Source organism: Struthio camelus, chromosome Z (assembly GCF_040807025.1).
Source record: "Struthio camelus isolate bStrCam1 chromosome Z, bStrCam1.hap1, whole genome shotgun sequence".
In the NCBI taxonomy this organism is placed as follows: domain Eukaryota; kingdom Metazoa; phylum Chordata; class Aves; order Struthioniformes; family Struthionidae; genus Struthio; species Struthio camelus.
The window spans coordinates 84,478,800-84,502,606 of record NC_090982.1 but is presented as its reverse complement, the minus strand read 5'-3'; the positions used below and the strand labels follow the sequence as shown (position 1 = coordinate 84,502,606).

Here is a 23,807-nt window from a genome sequence, read left to right as displayed (position 1 = left end):
GAAATATGCCTTTCCCAGACTTTCCAATAATAAACATTAACTTCCTTTGTGAAACCTGCTTCCTAGCAATATGTGGGAAAAACGCCAGTTCTCATGGTGACGTCCAGAATCATTCACCTTAATGAAGTCAGTTAAAACAGTGACAGTTACTTGTAAAATCTGATGTAAATTAATATTTTAAGTAATTCAACTAGCAAATATTGGTTTACTAAGTTAAGACAAATTAATGCAGTTTTCCTTTAAATTTTCTTGCCCTATAAAGATGATATTTATCTCCCAAAATCTTCTAGCACAAAAGGGAAAAAGGCATGTAACCCAGTAAAAATTGGCAAGCCAAAAGGTTTATTTTTATGTGATTTTATTTGTGATTGCCATACGAAGATTACCATATGATGACGGTTCTATGGTATAATATGCTGCAAGAGTAAGTCACACAAAATCCTGTCCACGGCATTTGGGCTAATTCAATAACAGAGACTCAGCAGACAAGAAACTTGAAGAACTCATCTTTCTTTCACTAATAAAATCAAGAGAAGGCCCCTGTAATTTGCTGCTCCCATCTTTTAATGTGGATGTGTCAGAAAATTAAAAATATAGAAATCATAGATCCTTTTGACACAAGAAAATGCTAATACCTTTGTCTAAAATGTTAAAAACTTAGGATTGGAAATAGCTTGGGCACCTGTGTAAACAAATTCGTATTTATGTCCTAAAATAGGTGACCAGCTGCGATCTGCAAGACTGTAAATTACAATAAGGCTAAATAGATTTGTCATGCACTGAAACACAGAGCTGAAAGCACAGCACAAGTGCAATAGTGAACAGGGCCTTACTGTAAGATAGGCAAGAGATATGCCACGTTATTTCAAACACAGCTGCAGAGCTGTGGTCTTACTATATTAAAGCAAAGCTGGCCACTTATCTTAAGAATGTATTTATTATCACCATCTAATGGGATTTGACAGCACTGATAGGAGTTCGTATAGGCTTACAAAGGAAAAAAATCTGAAAATTCCACACTTCAAAGGTAGTCCTTCCTCCAATTTACCATTTCTATGTTTTGTTGGCGTGCAAAAGCGCACTGAAACCTCAGAACAGATTTTAAAATTTGCCATGCCTTGTTAATATACTGCAGTCTTCAAATTTACACAGAGCTGCAGTTCTCCTGGTTTTTCTCAAGTGTCACTCATCTAACTTAGCATGACAGCTGAGAAACGATGTCAGATGCGTTACAGTTCAGTTTAAAAAACATCCTCTACCTGGTATCTCTGCAGTGATTGTCTTGCTGCTCCCTGAAACCTCTTCATCATCATCTGATGAACTCGTGCTCGAGTCACACGTCAGGTCACTATCACTGGTACTGCTGTCCTGCAGCAGGTTGTACTTCTTGCGAGCAGCTGCCTCCCGTTTCTGCCTTAACAGCCGGATTCTTTCTTTGTGCTTTTGGCTTCGATGACCTTTTACCTTGGTAACTCTGCCATTCTGCTTGTCACTAGACTGTCGGTTTTTCTTGGCGGCCATTGTTGAAGTTTCACTTTCGGACCTGGATCGCCTGGATTTCCTCCCGACTGCAGCCCCAGACACCCCAGAAGGGTCGCCTTCTACAGCAGCTTCAGCTTGACAGGGCTCATTCTCTTCTGTGGAAGACAATGTGTCTGAGTCAGCCAAATGCCCACTGGAAGAAGGGGAAAGCATGCAATGATTAGAAGAGTCACTCTCATAAACTCGACCACCCGTTGGCTTATCGCTTTCTGTAGATGCCAGCTGAGACTCCGAGGAGTCTCGCCTCAGTTCCATCAGTAAGCAAGGCATTGAGGAGAGCACTGTAGAGTCTGCTACAGCGGGCGCATTATCTTTCTGAGTTTGTGTCTCCAGTTCTATCGGTCCATCTTCATCAGGAGCTGTCTCTGGCTTTTCAGAAGTCTTTGGTGGAACTTCTGAATCAACGAGTTCTTCTGCTTTTCCCACCGCCTCCATCTTCATTTCAGAACGCCAAGCTCCTCCGGGGCTCAGAGCATGGAGCACGTTGTCTGGAAGACTGGGTGAACTAGATATGGATTTCAGCAACACAGCAACCTGCAGGAGAACAGAACAGTAAGAATAATTCACGCAAATAACTCAGTCCCTCCTACTCCTCACAATATTACCCAACTCATCAGCTAAAACCATTGTTTTCAGTTACAGCCAGTACAGTTCAGTATAATTTTGGTTCTCTTCATTTACTTTTTCCAAGTGAACCCATTCTGTTACATCAAACTATTCTTCCTTCTAGGTACCCATGAAAAACGTTACTGCGTACAACGCAGTTCATCTCAATAAAATGATCACAACAGATCAAAAAAAATGATAGAAGTATTTCTTAACTCTTACATCAGACTGAAAGTTCCCAGACGTGGGAGTCATCTACCTGGACAGACCGGAATATAGTCCAGGTTCCATATCTGGAAGAAATGCACTTTCAGTTGGACAAGACCTCAAACTTAAAGTGTTTTTAAGGCAATTTGCAAACTCACAGTATCAATATGACATAGAAGAAATCCAGTCATTCTGAGCTGAAACAGAACAGCTGTTGAACATTACAGAGCCACAGCACAAACAACCTTCCCAGTGGAATTGCTCCTCCAGTTGAGCATGATGAATCACACGTAGCAAAGACAAATTTATAAAAAGTGCCAAGAAATGACATCAAATCATCAGGAATACGGGCTTCCCTATATCTACACATAACGCCTTTAGAAGCATTAGCTCTGCTTTAACACCAGTTTGTTCTCAAAAGAGAACAATCATGCTACTAAGTCTCACGTAAGACATCATCAGCACTATCAAATGTACCGTTCAGATGCTCTTTGGAAGTTTCTCACACAAGTACTAGTTATAGGAAAACCTATACGCTGATCTCATTTCTCTCAAAATCTGTCAGGAAGACAGCATCAAATAGCATGGGCTGCCAGCAAGAAACAGTATCCACTCACATCAGTATCCTACATTTTACTTCAAGTTATAGTTTAATAAATTGCATTGCTTCAGTGCAAATATTAAGAACAAGCTACCTAGCTGATTGACAACTTGCACATTATCAACCAAAAAAAAGTACCTAACTATCTTCAGGGAAAATTTTTAGAAATACAATATTCATCATTTTAATCTCCATTTTTCACGCTCTACCTTCCGCCAAAAGGTTAATTTGGAATTCAACCCAGAATGAAGTTAAGGAAAACCTTTCAATTACCACATCCACTTACAGACAAACTGTGTGGAACAAATTGTTTATAGGTTTAAAAACGTAGTAAACAGTAAGTTTATGACACTTCAAAGAAAATTTAGATACTTAAGACAAAAAAAATAAAAATCAATGCTAAGTTTTCATCTGCTGTTTTTAAAAAAGACATTTCTGCAGACAAGGAGAACTAATACTTGAGTAGCCTGAGAGCATGGATAACCATCCATGCTGGAAGACCGGGGGAACTAGAGAGACACCTCTGTACCCAGAAAATTCCCTCTTCAGTTTCCTGATCTATTGCAAGCTTCCTGTGACACTATATGCTGCTTTTTTTACCCCATCTGTAGCACAGAATAAGGCTACATCCCTGCTTCAGAAAGGTGCTGTGAACAAACCGAGCTCTCTCTCAGCCTCTCCTCATACATCACTGTGCTCTGGCAATGCCTTTCATGTACGGAGGAGCCCAAAACTGGACACCGTACTCCGGATGCAGTTTCACGAGAGCCAAACAGAGCAGACAAATCACTTCCCTCACCCTGCTGACCACGCTGTTGCTAGCACAGCTCCGTATGCAGCTGGTCGCCTCTGCTGCCAGGGCACACTGCCGACCCCGTTCAGCCTCTCCGCCAGTGCCTTTTCCTGCAGAGCTGCTTTCTCTGCAGCCTATCCTGTTGCACGGGGTTAGCCCACGCCAGATGCAGGACTCTGCACTTGCCTTGCTGAACTTCGGGAGGTTTGTCAGCCTGCTGAAGTCCCTCTGATTTACAGCTCTGTCCTCCAGCACAGCAGCCTGACCCTTAAACCTGGTACGGTCCATAAACTTGCTGAGAGCGCACCCCATCCTGTTGCCCAGACTGACATCAACCAGCGCCTTCAGATGCTCATCTGGACCCACAGACCTGAGTACGTCCCAGCTCCTCTAGTGCACGCACTGCTCCATTCCCATAGCCTCTGCTAGGAGGCAGAGGGACCTGCGAGGTCTCGGCAGACCTCACTAGTGAAAAACAACGCAAAAAGGCTACCAAGGACCTCAGCCTCTTCCCTGCTCTTGGTCAGTAGGTCCCCACCTCACTCAAGCAGGCTCACAGTTTTCTCAGTCCGAGTGATTCGGAGGCCAACAGCACATCCACTTGTATCAGCAGCAAAGGCAGACAGCATCTCTCCTATACTCTTAAAATACAGAAGTCTGAGGGGTACACACCTATACCACTTTAAGGAATTTGTGCCTTCCTCCCCTCACACAGGGGTAAGTGAATGATATTTTTAGCGAGAAGAAGGCACAAACACTGGTCGACAACGATGCGTATTTCTGTGCCCGTGGAGATAATACTTGTTCTGATGAGGCCTGTACTCTCCAGATCTCTTGAACTGGCACATAAAAAACCCCAATAATTCTAATAAGTATATGAAAAGGGAACTTTATATTTACTTTGGGGAAAAAATGTCTGTCATGACTCAAACAGATTTTGCTGTAGGGAAGAATGCAGATAGTTTTGGGAAAAAAAAAAAATCTATGCCAAGGAAAGCCAGGTCTCAAAGAAAAAGAACATATTGCTTCATTCTGCTTGAGAAATGTATTAACCAGACAGAAAAAGAGAGACTGTACTGAAATGCTCCCATCCTTTCTTGCCATTCGCTTTTATGGTAATAGTACTAGAAGAGGTAATCTCAGGGTAACCTTAAGAGAATGACCAGTTTCTTTCTTAAAAGAGAACAACATGGCACAGAAAGATAGTCTGTGATGCTTACAGATGCAAGCGGATACTTACGTAGACACTGCTCAGAAATGTCATTCTCCTTTTTCTGATGCACAGACACTGAAGTTTTTTTTTTTTAAAAAAGCATTTCTAGAAGAACTTCAGCACTAGATTTTTCTAGTAGAAATTATTTTATTTTCCAACCACGCATAGAAAATACCAATATGTAGAAGAAATATCCAACTGTACCTTTTCATAGGAAATATTTTCAAAGAGTGAAATCATAGACTCATTTCTAAAGGCATAAAGCACTAGTTTGTGCATTATCAGTACTGCACAATTGTGAATAAATCCAGAAGGATTCTAAAGGGGACATTAGCAGGGGCAGCTGAGCCAGTCTAAAGCTCACCTGCCTCAAAGAGAGATAGTCTCCCTTTTTACTGCCTACTCATGACCGTGCAGTCTTATTCCCTCCTATGTAACAGAACTAACCCATCCCTTCTCGGTTAGGCTCAGCTCACTAAACCAACAGAAGACAAAACCAGAACACCAGTGAAACTGTCTGCAGGAGCTGGCAGAAAGGACAGGGACGGGAGGGCAAGGACCAGATCACCTCTTTACATGAAGAGAAATTTCACGACAAACAGCCGACAGGTAGAACTCATGGGTTCTTATGTCACTAGAGGGTACTGACTATTTCTTTCACAGCTGTGTTTGCTGCAAGAAGAGATTTCTGAAGACACAAACAGATTAAAAAAAAAAGCAAAAAGGTAAATTCAAAGTGGTATTAGCAGCTTCCTCAAGAACAACTGTTGTGGAATTCATGCTATTAGGTCATTTCTTCCACTGCACAAAGAATAGCGTCAAATACGGCATGTATGCTCTTTACCAATCAAGAGCTGGCCACATACATGCTCCTTAAAGTAAATATTCTTCTTTCCAATTCCGAAATGCAAGGATTTGCAAGGAAATTAATTTCTACCCATGATGAACGAATGGTAAGGCCTGAAATACTCTTATAAACACCATGATATCCTAACCTTAATTGTACATTATCATCTTACATGTTATTGAACTGATTCACTATAAGGAATGCTTAGCTTCAACGAAGTGTAAGCTAGTCCTTTTTCTCACCAGCTGTGGACACGTGAGATGCTTAGTTCAGCAGTACTAACAGCTTTCCATAGCAGTTTGCTCTTAAGAGTAACTTTAGTTTATGATAGACACATTTCCTGTTATTCAAAGTCCATCAGACCACTTCTTTGCCCTGTTTATGACCATATAACTTTCTTGTGCCAGTTCTAACAATTGCTTAAACGGAAAGAATAGTCAGGCAAAGCATTCCAAATACTTGCAACCGTTTTTAATACCATTTAGCACTGAGAACTAAAAAAAAAGAGAAAAAGAAAAAAGTCATCAACAACCTTCTAGAAGATATTCTGTGAAGTAGAATATCAACTTCTATGACACAAGCTAAGTTTAAATATAAATGTTTACATTTATACAGCATGCTAAAAACAACATGGCTCATACCTACATAAACAATTATTTCCATCACCAGTGGACTATATCATCTCACATTTACCCAGGATAACCAGAGATGGACATAAAGAATCAGAAAGAGAGGTAGTAACAAGTTAGGCCAATAAAATTACGTAAAATAGTTGTCTTTTAAAAGTGTAAGCAGACAGACAGAAGCAGTAAGAATTCCGAATCAGACATTTCACAGACTACGTAAAGAAGAGAAGGGGAAGGACAGAAGCGGCGCATGTACTAAAGAACTGACCATACGACAGAAGTCCCCCACTTCACAGTACAAGAAGGCAAAATTCTGGCAAACACCAAAGTCAAGTCCACCCCGACAGAAAACCACGCGACTCTGAAGATGTCAAGTGCCAGTAACTCCAGACACTTCTGAACCTTCATCCAAAACCCCTGTAGGTGGTTCTACATGTCTGTCATGCTTTTTTCTGCTTGCAATGCCTTCCTCTCCTTTAGGAGCAAACTCACTTATTTTGTTTAATTCAAACTCATCTGCGATATCTTAGTACTAACAGCACATACAGATATGTCCAACAATAAAGTAATCACAATCTAAGTAGTCACAAGTAATTAAAAACCAATCAGTCCAAATAATTAGATCTCTATCAGAAAAAGCTAAATTGCATCAAGACAAATGTGGAAATATCAATGCTTGCTGCACTTCCCAGCTGCTGTCTTTTGTACTGTTTTTTTATCTCCTTTCTGCAGATACTGTACATTCTTAGAACATGCCCTTTATTTTCTTATAAAAGCGTAACGCATACCTAAATGCTTAAAACAACACAAGTGTAACCAGTACTCAACTCAAGACAGTTGACTCAAATTTGTGTGGATGTGTATGTGCGATGCTCTAGAGCAGATTTTTCATAACACTAAGCCACCCCCACATGGATACTGTGTAATTTATATAGTGTTGCTTTGAAAATACTGCCCTGAAGCTGACTCACTAGCATACAATTCTACCTAAGGCACATTTCTGGGAGTGGAGCTGGCTCTTTATCAGATGATTCATAAATCAGGCCTGGTAGCAATCCTAAAAAATAGGACCCTTTCCCAGCCAACAGAATGAAGGTGTGAAGCAGGAGAAGAAAGGATCAAAATAATGCTCTGTTTCAACTGGTTCTGCAGCGCCTATTGAGCGTACCACAGGGTGTGTATACAAATTATCCGAGATGGAGTAAGAAGTACAAGTATTTAAAAAAAAAGGTTTGTGAAGCATCATTTGCAACCTTGAAGAACAACATTTTTCATCAATAAGAAACAAGAATTTACATGTAAATACATGTTTTCACGCTGTAATGCTTAGCGCACATAAACATTCATATTCTGCATCTTTCAAATAAAACAGAACTACCAACTATGGGTTAGATTACAAGTCTGTACACAGGGTTCCAGAAACATTCACCAGCTGCGCTGGAATCCCACAGAATCACAATCCTTGTAAGGATAAATTCATTAGCATATAGAAAAAAAGGAACAAAGTTGGTTGTATTTACCCGTCTAAAATCTCATGTCTCTCTTACACTGAGACCCTTTTCTCAAGTGGGCTGTGATTTAAAGTCTAAAGCACTCTCTTCCTTCTAAATTAGAGAGTGGCAGCTTTTATAACTGTCTGTTCCTAAAAATATTAACAGATCCACCGTTAGGTTTTCACTGTTCTTTCAATAAAATTATTAGTAGAAATCAACACTGGGAAAGCCGTAAGTGTAATTTCTTTTTCTCTCTGCCATGTATAGTTTGCATAGATCACCTGTCAAGGATACGCACAGGGATTTACCATCTTTTCCTAAGATTTTGATATTAACAAAATTCTCTATTGCTTATTTATTTTTATGATTCAAAATAAACTTATTCTCTGCTTCCTCCTTTAGCTTATACCATCCTCTATAAACAGAGCTTTTCTTCTCAAGAAACGTTGGTCTACTATTCTACCACTGTCAAAGTAAAGCTCACAGAAGAGCTAGATTTTAAATCGTTTGGGAACACCAATAACAAACTAATCCTGATCTTCAGAGTAAAGGTTTGCTTTCTATTAAGAACATTCATCTGTAATATCCAGAAAGTAACCACAGATTGTATTGTCTGCCAATGGGTCCAAACTGCAGATCGTTACAATAGCAGTGCAGCTTTGACAGGAAAAGCGTGTGCTATCTCCTGCAAAATCAAAGCAGGTCCAGCTCAGACAAGCACAAATGAATCCTCTGTACCTTGCCGTTTCTGTTCTTTACAGATATCAAAGCAGCAACGAGTGCCGTGGGGCACAGGCGGCAGCTCCAGCAGCCTTGAGCCCATCTTAACAGTTCACTGGCACTGTAAAGAGGTGGATCTGCCTGCTTGCAGGGCCAGCTAGCACCCATCAAGTCCTTTTGTAATGCAACTTTCTAGAAGAAAGCTGTTCCCCTTATCACAGCGGGGAGTTTCCTGCTGGGTTAGTTGGCTGAATGAGTTCAGGGAATCTCGAGGGCCAGAAAGAGAAAGGCGAGCAGCGTAACACACCTGAGAGCTGTGACAGGCCTGAGGTGAGGGAGAGCATTGGACTGATTCACTTCATCCTGCAAAACATCATTCCAAAATTACATGATCTTTGAAATTAAGAGGGCAGATACTCTCAATAACCAGTGAGTTTTGTTTTGTCAAGTCCTACCTAACTGAACCTGAACCTGCTGTTTTGTAGCTCCGTTTGGAGCTAATGCATCAGACAAAGGGAGTCATCAGCATCTCACGTTCTCTTAAAGTTATCTGAGGGCCAATGTCACTGAACCAGCAGTGGTATGAATTTATGACCTCCATTTCTTTCCAATAAACACGACCTAACACTGAGATACTAAGTGAAGCTACACAGTTTTTATTTAAGTATTATTATTTAAGTATTTTATGATCAGCCCTATTTTTGGATCTTTACCTCATGCTAATATACAGAAAATGAGAGATACACTTGCAGGTATATTAAAGCTTCACATATCTGAATTCAACACCAGTACTAGATCTTTGTATAAAGCCAGTACCTTCCTGTCACATAGGGAAGTACCATACCCATTTCCCGGGCCAATCAACTGAAGAAGAGAAATTAGTTGACGTGTCCAGATTCTACAGGAAGTCTGGAAAGGATCTGTAACCTAAACCCAGACCTCTAGGCATTTTCTCATCCACAAGCTATTAATGAAAACAACAAATGAATAAGGTTATTTTAGAAGCGTAAAATTTAATTATTATAAAATGAATCTGCAGGAGGTATAGCACTTTCAAGTAAATGGTATCATTACACTAAAGGTAAATCCATTTGCATTCAAACTATGAATATTCCAGTAGCAATAAGAAACTAATTGCTATTGGGCTGTTCTTGATACCAAGTTCTCGATCATTTTAAGACCAGTAATAAGATCTGCCAAGTGACTTCAGAGTACAACAGATTGTTAGCAATTTATTCTGTAGCTGCTACATGTTCAAGAGCTCCAACTGAAGGAAGCATTCATGATATTAGTCTGTCACAGACTAAGTATTAAGTAAGCAACAGGGATAACTCCACCGGGTATAACCCACTACCTTCTCACTAAGTCCACCTGTGCTACAAAATCATACTGAAGAGCACATCTAACTCCTAATCTAGATAGCTAACCTTTTAGTCTATACCTTCACAAATCCTAATGCATGGCTCCTCACTGAGGCTCCCTAAGAAACTAAGGCAACCGAAAATGTGAAGTTCTTGTAGGGCACTGCAGGTGTAGACCGCTATCTGTGGACACAAGAAGAATTAGTGAGACGGTAGCATGGCCTGCTATGGAAGGAGAACAAAGCCTTACAAGGAAAAGGAATAGTGCAGGAGAGAGTTCATTTAGAATAAATTTTTGGCACATGAAAAAAATAGTACAAGGTACATACAAGTTGGTTCTACAAATAAACAGAATCTACTTTACATATTTCAAAACCAGAACTGACAGGGTCAGAAACCACTTACATTATGAACAATGCTGCTAACGCTATGTTTACTCTCAGATGCTTCCCATAGTATTTGTAGGTGAAGTCGTCTGACCTCTACTCAGAGAGGACAATCGACAGACAAGGAAACACACTTTTCTTTCCCTCAGCACATACAGGATTTTGCATATATTTGACTCCAGCGATTAAATAAGAGCATACCTAAGAGGATACTAAATTATCAGCTCTAAATAGAGCAAAATAAAACCAGATGGTAGCCATGCAGGTATGAAGAAAAACAACTTAGGTATTCTCAAATAAAAACATGATCTATCCCATAATGATTTTCTGCGTTATTTTTATTTAGCCAAAAGAAAAAGGATCAGCTGTCAGAGCTTTCTAAAGAATAAAACTACTAGCTAGCAACAGCCGACATAGACAATATATACAGCTTCCTTGGCAAAAGGAGAGATGGTGGGGGGAAGCATCAAGTCTGGAGTATTTATTCAACCCCTTTCCGCTCATTCAACACGTTCTTATTATTCCATCACCACTTTGCTGTGGCTTGATGAGTTCCATGCAGACAAACAGTGAAATTCACTACATGAATGTTAAACAGTAGAAAGAACATTTTGACCTTGTACAACACATACACACAAGAGAAATCAAGTGTCTGTTATAAAACCAGCTTTAAAAAAAAAAAAATTGAGGTAAATAAGGTCTGTACTCTCATAAGCCCTTAATAATTGGCTAATTGTGACAACACGCTCACTAAATTTCCCTAGCACAGTTCTGCAATATTCAGCAGTTTCTGGATTTTGTTACAGTGAGCTGGTAAAAGCTGTAAATGAAGCATGGCCTGGGATCCAAAGCCTGTGAATAGCCTTTAAGATGACTTATTAATTGGAATCATGGAAAATAAAATTTCATCTTCCAGGCTTTTTAAAACAAAGGAATGTTTTTTTTTCCATCTCCTCACATATTCTGCTTAGTGCTGATCAAAAGGTATTACTAGTTCCAGAGGAACTACAACTCTTGTTGTATTAATCAGTAGCTCATGGGCACTGCTAATTACAAGCCTATTCTTCCCCAAAATGACAACTTCATCTCCCAAAGGCATTTTACTGAATACAATGAGGCCTCAGGATATCGGTATCTGCATTCAACTTACTTTATTAGGAGACAGTGTCTAATAAAGCCTTATCTTACACTGCAATCCCAACTACAGTAGCAAGTACTTGGAACTAGCAGGCAGCTTCCCAATCCACCCTTCATCACTCAACTTCTCCCTAAAATTTTGCTTTTGCCAAGGTACTCGGAAGCCCTCCCTAGAGCAACAGTTGGCGTTCGTTCTCGGAGAGCAAGAAGAGGGAGGACAGACTCGGGAGACAGGCAATTAACAGCTGATTACAAGGCCACAGCACAATAGAAGAGCACTGTCTTGGCCTTAACCTGACTACCACGGGTTGCTTCTTTTTTTCCAGAAGAAAGTTTTACAGTATTACTGGATCATACAGTGGCACTTTTAAACGGGTATCATGGAAATGTATTACTCCCAATGAAAAACAAATTACTGAAATGGTAGAAACTACATCATCTCACAGACAATTGGTATTATAAAGTCTGGCTCGCTGTTATTCCCAACTCTGCTACTGTGAGTGAGTCACTTGGTCTCTAATCATTTCGGATGAACGGAAATGAAGTCTACCTTCTCTAAAACAACCTTGAAAGACTGACAACCAAGCACTGTGAAATAAGGCATTCTAGCAGGAATGTCGCAATAACAACATTATCCAGTGACAGACAGGCTCTGCCTGCCTACTTTCAGGGAATTTTAAAGCAAAACAAGATTCTACAGGGCACTGGAAAAGTTTCACTCTAAATCCAAAGCTATGACCCAAGTATACGGAAATAAATATCCTAGCCTCAAAGTGTCTTAAATACCTGCAGTTAATTAAGTGACCACCTGTTCTACTTACAATTAAAAAGCTCTCAGATTGAGTCCCAGCAGCTTTGAAGCTTTCTTCTTGGAGACTGAATATCACAAGCTGTGATATCGCTAAAGCTTGTGTGCTGTTCTGCTACTTCAATAAATTACTGAACATTCAAAGAGAGACTGCATGGCCAAACTGATATAAAACCCTAAACATCCTCTTAAATAGGAAGGGATATGATGTTGGATCGTCCTGGATCTAAAGCCAGCTCACCACACGACCATGGGCATGTTACTCGACCTCCCTGTGCATTCAGTAGCGCATCTGTAACTGTGTAATGGCAACACCTCAGTGACAGAGTTGTATCTCATTTTCGGGCCCGAATGAGTAATCAGTGTGTACCCGAACTGCAGAAACAGTCACATCCACGAAGAAATCACTATACCATATGGCATCCATTACTGCTAACCAGACAAGTAAAGAGGTAACGCTAACGAGTTTGACTTCTGAACAGGGAACCACAAATTCAAATTTTAACCCTCGGCGACAACAACACTGAGTAAGTGGGAGAGGGTATCAGTCACACCAGTCTAGCTCAGAGATGTGCTGTTATTAACCTCTGCTGTTGTTTCATCATAGTTATGCTATAGCCACATTTTCACTTACAAAGTCTCTTTATTCAGGTTTTCTTTTTGCTCAGAATTATACATTTGTAGGAGCTACTTCCTATATCTCAACTCACAGACTCCGAATTTTATTACGCATTAAAAATCTGAAACAAAGATGCGAGAGAATGATAATGCAAATTACAATGAAAATAACACTTAAAGTTCCACGCATTTGTTTTTGTTGTGGCAGATTCCAGTGCCATAATAGTTCAGCTGCTTTCGAGTTGTATTGCTAAACTTAAAGGCAAGGGCGATGGCTTCCTGCTTAACTTTGGTTCTGGAAGACCGAGACAAAAAACAGTAAGTTGATTTATTTCCTTGCACATAAGGCTTCGGTTGTCTATTGCAACTGCGCAGCAACATGCACAGAACAGTGCATGTACACAACAGTGTACAGAACTCTTCCCCAATATTGAGCCTGCCCCTTTCTTCCACTACTGCTTCATCTTCAGGTCCCCATTGCTGCTGATTATGTTCAAGTCAGCAAGGATTTTCAAGTTATAGAACTTTTTTTCCTCCCCTTTAAAAGGGCTTGTTTTGAGGTGCAGGTTATATGCGTGCAACTACGGTATTTAAGTCTTTCACTTTGATCTAGTAAATGTGTTATTAAATCTGCTACTCAGTTTCTGTCAATGTTTACAGCTTTATAAGTCATTTAGTCAACTGCAGATAAAAACATGCAAGCTGAGAATGACCATAGACCCAATTCTGTCAAGAAGTACTGTCAAAACACGAATACTGAAAGGTTACAGAAAATGAAATATAGGTTGCTTGAAACAATTGCAAATGACTTATTTGAAAAGCTTTCAAATTTTCAAAGTTTTTAACAGCAATATTTTAGCCAGAAGGGATTAAGAGACAGTTCTGCACGTTAATATAGCCTGCAGCCACTTCAACAGCGTGGTACATAGAGACTACCATCTAAGTAACAGATGCTTATGTGAGACACTGATATACAGGTGGGTCATAGATGGCACACGCATCTTTGGCGGAGCAGGGATTCAACATGATAGTATATAACAGATAGGAAGAGTGAACAAAATCAGTTATGGCCTTAAAGGCAAGGCAAACAAACCCACACTTTAATGGTAAATAAGTAGTAAGGAGATAGGGATCAGGACAACCAAGGCAGTTATTTTCCGTTGTTCCGATCAAGTTACACCAACTTTCTCTCCCTAATGCTTAGCGTTCAAAGCCCCTCAGGATTCTCTAGATTTGCTCTTTGTTCATCCAGTCTTATTTAACCTCATCTCATTAATCTCCACCTCCTCCACACTGTCAGCTGCCATTGTGATCTGCCCATTTGTCAAATGGGCACAAACATCCTTCCTACCTCCTTTTTATCAGTTAGAGCAGTGCTTGTTTTGTATGTATTGTGACCGCTGCCTATCTACTATTCTTAACTGCCTTGCTGCTTGGCTTGGTGTTACTTCCCCTTTTCCCTCCCTCCATTTGTTCAATGCATCCATTCGTTTCCCAACTTGAGTGCACACTGTAATTTCTACCAAGCAGGCAGGCTTTGTACACTTATCAAGTGGAAGCATAGGTGGCCAGGCTGTACTGCAATACACATCATACGCTTAAACGTGTAAGACCACAGTCCTTTCCTCTTCCTGATTTCTCATAAGTTTCTCATCCGACCTCTTCTGCAATGCCTATATGCTAGCCAACCAGTAATTAATTAGTTTGAAGAGCAAACAGAAATAGTTGACACATTATAATTAAAAATGCAACTATTGAAAAATGAGTCAGAACTGTTATCCTCACACTTTAACGAATACCAGCTGCCTATACTCACATACTACCTTCCATCATTCCCTCTCGTCCCTCCTCTTAATCACCTGGACAGAGAACCAGCATTACTGGTATGCTAGAATCACAGAACATCTTACTAGCCTTTAGTGGCACATAACTATCCTCCCTGGAGTTTTTTTTTTTTTTTTTTTTTGGCCAGCACTCGACCCCTCTAGATCACTAACTGTGTTAAGAACTCAGAAAGTGATTCTCAAAAATGACTGTCATTTGGATAGCCAGGTTCAATGTCATCTCACTGCTTCTACATCATGTATCACACGTGATCTGAATTCAGTGGGGGGTGGGGGGGGAGGAAAACGTTTAAGATCACCAAACACGTCCCAACTAATTTACTGTTCTACCTAAAGCTTGTTACAAGCCCAGAACTTATTCCGCAAGGCAATGTTTCCCTTGCTGGGGCAACAGGGGAAGCTGCACTGCTCTGACTGCCTGGCTTTTAGCGCTCATATCACAGAAACAGCAATTAAGGGTGTTAATTAGGCCAGGAGAACCACAAGATGAATGCCTCAAAAGAAGAGCGCACTACACCCAGTTTCCACCTATTTTGAGTATACCGCACACCACTGAGGTCAAACATTAAGTTTCTTAATAGATTTCTTCAGCATAAGATACCCTAAAACAAATATTTTACATTTAAAGTTTGTTTAGTTTTTTAAGGGGAGACCTGTTACACTGTTCATATTTAAAATTTTAACTTGAACACCAGAAATACGCTAGCTCTTACCTGTAAGTGAAGCTATTACTTAGCCTATTATGTTTGACAAGTAGCAGAAAAGACTTAGATCTAAGTAAAAACTATTTTGTATGATTTAAGAGAAAGTTTACATTTTTAAAGAGATGCCTAAGAGTTCAAAGATTTTACTCTGATGTTAAAATGTAGAATTAGATGTCAATAAAAAAAAAATCAGGATTTACACTTCATATCATAGCATCTTCATAAAGTTCTTACAGCTTTTGAAATGCACTTAGGTACTCGGTGCTAGTTTTATGTATGTAACTACCTACAACTGAGACCTTGTATAACTAAGTTAGTGCACTTATCATTTCACAGAAAAAGGTGCATACAAACTTCAATACAAGTAGTTTAGTTTCACTGTTAAGGAAACAACAGTGACATGAGCATAACTAGATGTCTTACTTAACAGAGCTGAAAACGTTCCCTACCAGTTATAGAAACGACCATAAAAAAAAAAAGAAGACATGGGAGTCTTTCAAAAAGTGGCCTTCTGCTTTAAGACTCTCACGCAGCTACTGAAAGGACATTGTGGTACTGAAATCGGGGAAGGAGTTCAAACATTACAAGTCTGTTCAGACTAGTTTTTCCTTAAAAAAAAAAAAACTAAACCAAAAACAGTAGCACAGTTAAAATTTATATTCTTCTCAGACTGCTGCGTCGCTCAAAACCACACCTGCAACCCACTAGACATTAGGAGCTCAAGGGGGGCGCTCGGGTAAGGTAACGAATGAACAACATGAACTTTCCCGTTTATAAATATATATATGTGTATATATGTGTGTGTATTTTATATACATATATATACACACACACATATATATAAAAGCCCACATCATTCAAGGTAAACAAAAGCAAGATAAAACTAGAGAGCCTAAATGCCTTGCTCTTCAAAGCGTTTTTTTTTTTTTCTCTCCCCAAACATATAACACGATCGCGTAATAGGCGACAGAAGCATTAAGAAACACAAGCGATGAGGAGCTGCTCCGGAGAGCTGGGGTAAGGCAGCGTTTCGGCTGACTTAGGGCAAGGTTACAACAACAAGGGGAGGGGAGGGGGGGAAACGGCGGCGAGACCGGACTTCGCCGTTCGCGAGTAACGCGTCCGGCCGCGACGGGGGTCAAAACTCACTCAGGCGATGGCGGCATAACGGCGCGTCCGTCCTCCCCCCCCCCCCCGCCCCGGTGCTACCCACCACGCAGGGCTCCGCCAGACCCGCGCTCTCCTCCACCGCGGGGGCCGAGGGCAAACGGTGCGGGAAGCGGCGGCCAAAGGCGAGGCGGCACAGAAGCGCCGCTGAGGCAACGGGCGCAGGCGGCGAGGCCGGGCCCGCCCGCGCGCCTAACGGTGCCGCCGCCGCCGCCGCCCCGCTCCCCGCGGCCGGGCCCGCCCGCCAGGCCCGGCTCCGCTCACCTGGACAACGCGGGCCCCTTCTGGCCTCCCCCTCGCGGGGGAGCAGCTGGGGCATGAGCGACCGGGAGGAGCCGGGTCTCGCTGCTGCTGCTGCAACCGCCGCCGCCGCTCCTCGCCCCCGACGCCACAGAAAATGTCACCGGAGGCCGCGGGGCTCCGCTGCCCGGCGTCACTTCCTGCGAGCCGCCGAGCGGCCGGGCAGAGCGGCCGCCGCCCGCGCCGCCCCCTGCAGCGCCCCCCCGCGGCCGCAGCGGACCGCCCCGCCCCGCCGCCCTCAGCGGGGTGAAGGGCGGGGGTGGCGCGCGCACGCGCAGACCGCGCGGTGGGACTGGCGCGCGCAGCGCTGCCCAGGCTGACGCACGCGCTCCCCCCCCCCCTTCCCCTCCAAGTGAACACCCCTGTGCGACACCCAGACCCCCCCCCCCACAATGTTTGGCACACACCCCTCCACGCTTACACCCCTTCCTGCCACACACACCTTCCCCTCCAGGTGGGCACCCCTGTGTGACACACACGCGCATGCACTCACTCACACACACCCCCAGCCTCACACGCTTGTGTCACGCACGCTCCCAGCCAGGCACGCGCCCCTGTGTGACACACCCTCCCACAAACACACCCTCACACACACCACACCCTCTCACACCCACCCTCACACCCACCCACACCCTCTCACACATACCCTCACCCACACCCTCACACACACCACACCCTCTCACACATACCGTCACCCACACCCTCACACCCACCACACCCTCTCACACCCACCCTCACACCACCCACACCCTCACACACACCACACCCTCTCACACCCACCCTCACACCACCCACACCCTCACACCCACCACACCCTCTCACACCCACCCTCACACCACCCACACCCTCACACACACACACACACCCTCACGCATGTACACCCTCACACACTCACCCTCACCCCCCCACACACACCCTCACACCCCCTTCATTCCCATCCAGGCACCTAGCCCTGCGTGACACACCCTCACACACACCCTCACACATGTACACCCTCACACCCCCCTTATTCCCTGTGTGACACCCTCACACCCACCCACCCTCACACACACACCCTCACACATCCACCCTCACATACATACACCCTCACACACCCCCACACCCTCTCACACCCCCTTCATTCCCATCCAGGCACCTGTATTACACACCCTCACACACACACACACCCTCACAAACATACGCACTCCCCCTCACACACACCCCTTCACACCCCTTCATTCCGATCCTGGCACCTCGCCCTGTGTGACACACCCTCTCACACCCACACCCTCACACACGTACACCCTCACACCCCCCTTATTCCCATCCAGGCACCTAGCCCTGTGTGACACCCTCACACCCACCCACCCTCACCCACCCACCCTCACACACACACACCCTCACACATCCACCCTCACATACATACACCCTCACACCCCCCCACACCCCCTCACACACCCACACCCTCACACACACCACACCCTCTCACACCCACCCTCACACCACCCACACCCTCACACACACACACACCCTCACGCATGTACACCCTCACACACTCACCCTCACCCCCACACACACACCCTCACACCCCCTTCATTCCCATCCAGGCACCTAGCCCTGCGTGACACACCCTCACACCCACCCACCCTCACCCACCCACCCTCACACACACACACCCTCACACATCCACCCTCACATACATACACCCTCACACCCCCCCACACCCCCTCACACACCCACACCCTCACACACACCACACCCTCTCACACCCACCCTCACACCACCCACACCCTCACACACACACACACACACACACCCTCACGCATGTACACCCTCATACACTCACCCTCACCCCCCCCACACACCCTCACACCCCCTTCATTCCCATCCAGGCACCTAGCCCTGCGTGACACACCCTCACACCCACCCACCCTCACACACACACCCTCACACACACACACCCTCACACATCCACCCTCACATACATACACCCTCACACCCCCCCACACCCTCTCACACACCCACACCCTCACACACACCACACCCTCTCACACCCACCCTCACACCACCCACACCCTCACACACACACACACCTTCACGCATGTACACCCTCACACACTCACCCTCACCCCCCCACACACACCCTCACACCCCCTTCATTCCCATCCAGGCACCTAGCCCTGTGTGACACACCCTCTCACACCCACACCCTCACACACACCACACCCTCTCACACCCACCCTCACACCACCCACACCCTCACACACACACACACCCTCACAAACATACGCACTCCCCCTCACACACACCCCTTCACACCCCTTCATTCCGATCCAGGCACCTCGCCCTGTGTGACACACCCTCTCACACCCACACCCTCACACACACCCACACCCTCACACACGTACACCCTCACCACCTTCATTCCCATCCAGGCACCTAGCCCTGTGTGACAGCCTCACAGACACCCCCTCGCACACACACACCCCCTCGCACACACACACCCCCTCACACACACACACCCCCCCTCACCCCCCCCCCCACACACACACCCCCTCGCACACACACACCCCCTCACACACACACACCCCCCCTCACCCCCCCCCCCCTCACACACACACACCCCCTCACACACTCTCTCCCTCATCCGGACACACACCCCTGTGTGACACCCCCCCACTCCAGTCACGCGCCCCCACGACGCCGCACACACAGTCCCGCCCGACGTCCGACTGTGCGGCGCACAGTCCCGGGGTGCGCCCCCCTGCGAGACACCCCCAACCCCCCCAGTCCCAGCCCGCCGGCCGCCTCGGTCGGGGCCTACAAACCCCTGGAAACCCGGGTGTGAGACGCGCGAGCTGCCAATATTTGAAGGCAGCAAGCGGCAGGAAGGGAGAAGGCTGTTTGGCGACACGCTAATGGATCGTAACGGGGTGAAATTAAGAAGGGGCACGTTGAAGCCTAGCGTCAGGGTGGAAAGGGCGCCAATAGGGAACCGTAGGCTGGAAATCGCCTCCCTAAGGGAAGCGGTAAAAGCTTTGTTGTCTGAGGCTTTCAAATGCCACATTAGGAGAAATAGCGGAAAGGATTCTGCACTTTCGGGGAGAAAGGCCAAAAGATGAGGAGGGGGAGAAGAAAGCCCCTCCAAAGGGCCGTCACAGTAAAAGCTGCTTCTTGCAGGGCTTCAGCGTTGGCTGCGTTTCGGAGCTCCCGCCCTCGCGCAGGCCGGCAGCGTTGCCCCCGTTCCCGGCTGGTTTCCCCCTTGGCCCCGCAACTCGGGTCTCGCCCCCAGGGACCAAGAGCTTTCCGGCAGCTCCAGGCTTCGGCCCCCAGAGAACGACCCTTCACCGATGGGGCGCCCTTCAGCCCACGGTGGCGTCCGCAGCTGTATCGCTACGCAGCCCGCGCGACAGCCATATGTAGAAACTCCACCTCCCGAGTAACGTGTACAACACCCGTTTTGCAAGCCGGGCTGCAGGCTGCCAAGCCGCTGGAAACTGCCAAGGCGCAGCTGAACTCCAGCCAAGGCTTCACCTCCCTCCGCTCCTGCGCCTTCCCGAAGCCACCGGCCGGCCGCCGCCTGCCTGGGAGGGCAGGCGAGGGGACAGAGACACCGGCAGCGGTTGCACAGCCGGCCACGCCAAGAGCTTCACCGGGACCACGTCCAGCCCCAGCGCACACCCATCCCTTAGCCGCAACTCCTGAGAAAGACGGACAGCTAAACCTTTACTTGCTGCTGGTTTATTCCAGCCGCTGATGGCTAATTAAGCAGCTGTGCTGTGCTGCTTAATTAGCATTAAAGGAGCGTTTAGCAAGGGGCTAAGGGGACGCATTCATTAGATTAGGTTGTGGTTTTGGAGGGCTTTTTGGTTTGTTTGTTTGTTTTTTTTAAGATTTTTTTTGTTTTTTTTCACCAGAGATTTTGTGTTTCAGGAAGGACAGCGTAATGCTGAATTGCTTACAGGCAGATGGAGGCAGAGTTGTATCCGACCACACAGGTGGTACCCAGCTGGGAGAGATGAGCAGGAGCTGCAAGTTTTACTTTAAACAGATACTTATCGGTAAAGCCTCAGCTTATTCGCTGGTGATTTTTGCAGAAGAAATATCTCTGAATTAGAGAAGCAGAAATCCTCCCGTCAGATCTGGTGCAGAACAGTTGTGATGAAGCCAGTGTATAAGAAAACATGAAATGTTTCTAAAGCCACTTGAAGTTATTAATGGCAACTGTGCGCTCAGACATGAAGGTGAAGGATTTCCTGCAACGTACAAAGCCGAGCAGGCCAGAATTACTGGTTTTAATTCAGTAGTGCCCCAATAACTTAAAAACTCAATGAATAGTTCAGAAATACAAAATCTTTCCCAGACCTGTAAGGACCACAGTCACATTTCTGTTCAGTACTAGACATAATTACAAAAATCTTAAATACTTCTACAGAAATGTTGCAATATCAAATTTGTGTTTGTTTAAAAGTTCCCCAAATGGAAGACTATTTGGAATGTTTTACCGGAGACATTACCAAATGGAATAATCTTCTTTTTTTAATAGGAAATGACTTTAATATGTTTTAAATGTACTTAATGGCAAAGATTCCATATTATTATTCTACATCCATTTGACTAAGAATGTATGTGAATGAAAAAATTGTTGACCCTTTTGGTCAAAGGAAGCTTGAAAAAAAATTGCAATGGAATTTTTGCAGCAAATAGAAATTTTCTGCAACATGGACTAGCTAAAATATAGCCAAAACATACAGCCCAAACACTTTCCGCCCACATTGTCTCATTCAATGAATTTTGAGTAGTCAAATAAGTACATATTTCAAGTCAATAGTCTGAGTTTTGCCCCATATAGTTTATGTTTCTCTGTCATTTTAATTCTTGTTATTCTTGCTTTAGTACCCAAACGTTTTCTTTTAAATAAATCCATATCACTTAGTTTATTTCAGGGTAAATTCTATTCTTTTTCCTAAAGCAATTATTAAGTTAAATGTTAGGTTGATAAGAAAAGTATATCACTTTGTGGTAAAACATACATTTATGCAAAGTTTCACTTGAGGTTGACCAATAGGTTTACGTGTCTAAGTGTGTAATTTTAATTAGTTACTTTTTTTTGGGGGGGGGGGGGGAAACGTGGATCCTAGTATTTTCTAGGCGGAGGAGTTGGATGCACTACGATAAAGCAGGCATACCTTTTGTGCTGTGCAAGCAAAGTGGAGCAGTCCACAGCTCCGTCTGACCTCGGCTGCAGTCCCGCGGTGACGCGTTACGGCTGTTCAAACTCCCGCAGAGAGAAGAGCTGCTCCCAGAAGTTGTGGGAGCCCCTCGTAGCGTGAAGAGCACGGGCGCAGGGGCTCTCAGCTTGGAGCTGTTAACACATGGCGTCTCTAAAAACCAGACCCAGAGTTCAGAGAGATGAGCTGATTTAGTCCGAACGTGGGCCGAAGGAGGAAAGGAAATGCTCTCCAAGCAGTCGTGTCGCTCTCAGTTGGGTGGTTATTTCCAAAAATACGACGGGCGAGCAGTCCGGCTGGCAGCCCCATCCACGTGCAGCAGCTCCTCACGGCCTGCTGTGACCCCTGTGGAAATGCAGAGCAGCTGCCAGGGCAAAAGGTGAAGCCCCAGATCAAACGTTTTCTGCTCAGACTCACGAGTTGATGTTTCTGCAAGGGGTTCCCGCGCTGGCGTCCGATCCCTGCGCCGAGAAAGCTGGACTGCTCGGAAGTGACCATGCTGCCATGAGGCGCCCCTGACCGTTCTGCAAGGCACTCTGCCCGTGCAGATGCGTAATTCAAGGGCTGAGAAATCTTACTTGAAATCCACTAGCTGCATAAATCCAGTGTATTGAACTTTCCCTGTATCTATCAAAAGCAGTGCTGTATAACCTGACACCTGGCAGCTGATTTATGCTGCATATGCTGCAGGCAGCTCAGCTGTGGCCTGCGGCTAAGATGCAGCTGCTGGGTATTTTTTCTCCTGACGTTTCCCATGCGAGAAAGCAACACGCAGCTATATTTGGACAGCTCTTCAGTCCGAGTCCAGCCCTGCTGATGTCCGTAGTCAGGCTATTTGCCAGCACGTGGTCCCCTGGCACATACTGTGAACCAACCTGCATGTTGTGATCAGTTCTGCTGCCGGGAAGTGAGGGGGAGCAGCGCAAGCTGCCCCAGGGGCACAGTGGGAGAAAAAACCCTGAAGTCTCCCAATTGGAGCTGTACTGTGTGATTAGGGGGTGCCAAGGGAGGTGCCACAGCCTCAGGAAATCTGCCCATGCCTGGAGTCATGATAACACACACGGGCAATAAAAGGCCTTTGTCTAATGCTAAGCTGAATAAATCTCAAGGCTCTCGTTGAAAACCAGGGCCAGTAGCGCCCTCAAGCAGTCATCAAATCTATCTTCCTAGGCCAAAGCATGGTTGACTTCCCCTACCATTATAAATGTTTAAGCAAAGCATTTCTGATCGTTCTTAGAAACCTCCAGTGATTAAGATCCTTTAGCCATCACTGGCCATGAACTCCAGTGCCTTACATTGGCTTTCCTGTTAAATTGCTCCCCAGTGTCTACCTAAATACCATAGGATGACTTTGAAGTCTATGACTTCTTTTCCTTTCCCCAATGGAAAAGGAGATCAGTTTATTTTCTTTTGCTTTTCAGATTCAAAGACCACTAGCTTGCCTTTTTTCAGTCTGGTCTTTGACAAGCTATGGCTGTACCTGTACTGCGTACCACACTACTACGACTGCTCTGCGCTCCACATCTGTTACCTCTTGGAGGTAGTTTCCCCTTAGCCCGTTTAGTCCGTCTGTACAAAAGACACTGCTCTTGCTACCTCAGCTTCTAGGCTAGAAAGAGTTAAG

At 44.9% G+C, this 23,807-nt stretch overlaps 1 protein-coding gene across 3 annotated transcripts in view; it reads right to left on the bottom strand.

The window, feature by feature from the left end:
* Positions 1-17,171, bottom strand: part of ARK2N (arkadia (RNF111) N-terminal like PKA signaling regulator 2N) — a 46,579-nt gene extending 29,408 nt beyond the window's left edge. For all 3 annotated transcript variants that reach the window (XM_068927697.1, XM_068927696.1, XM_068927695.1), the window contains exons 1-2: positions 16,938-17,171; positions 1,260-2,076 (exon numbers count right to left, since the gene is read on the bottom strand). In XM_068927697.1, coding sequence (XP_068783798.1) covers positions 1,260-1,983 — 724 coding nt within the window. In that variant the 5' untranslated portion in view covers positions 1,984-2,076; positions 16,938-17,171. The remainder of the gene's footprint in view (positions 1-1,259; positions 2,077-16,937) is intronic.
* Positions 17,172-23,807: the final 6,636 nt, after the last annotated feature.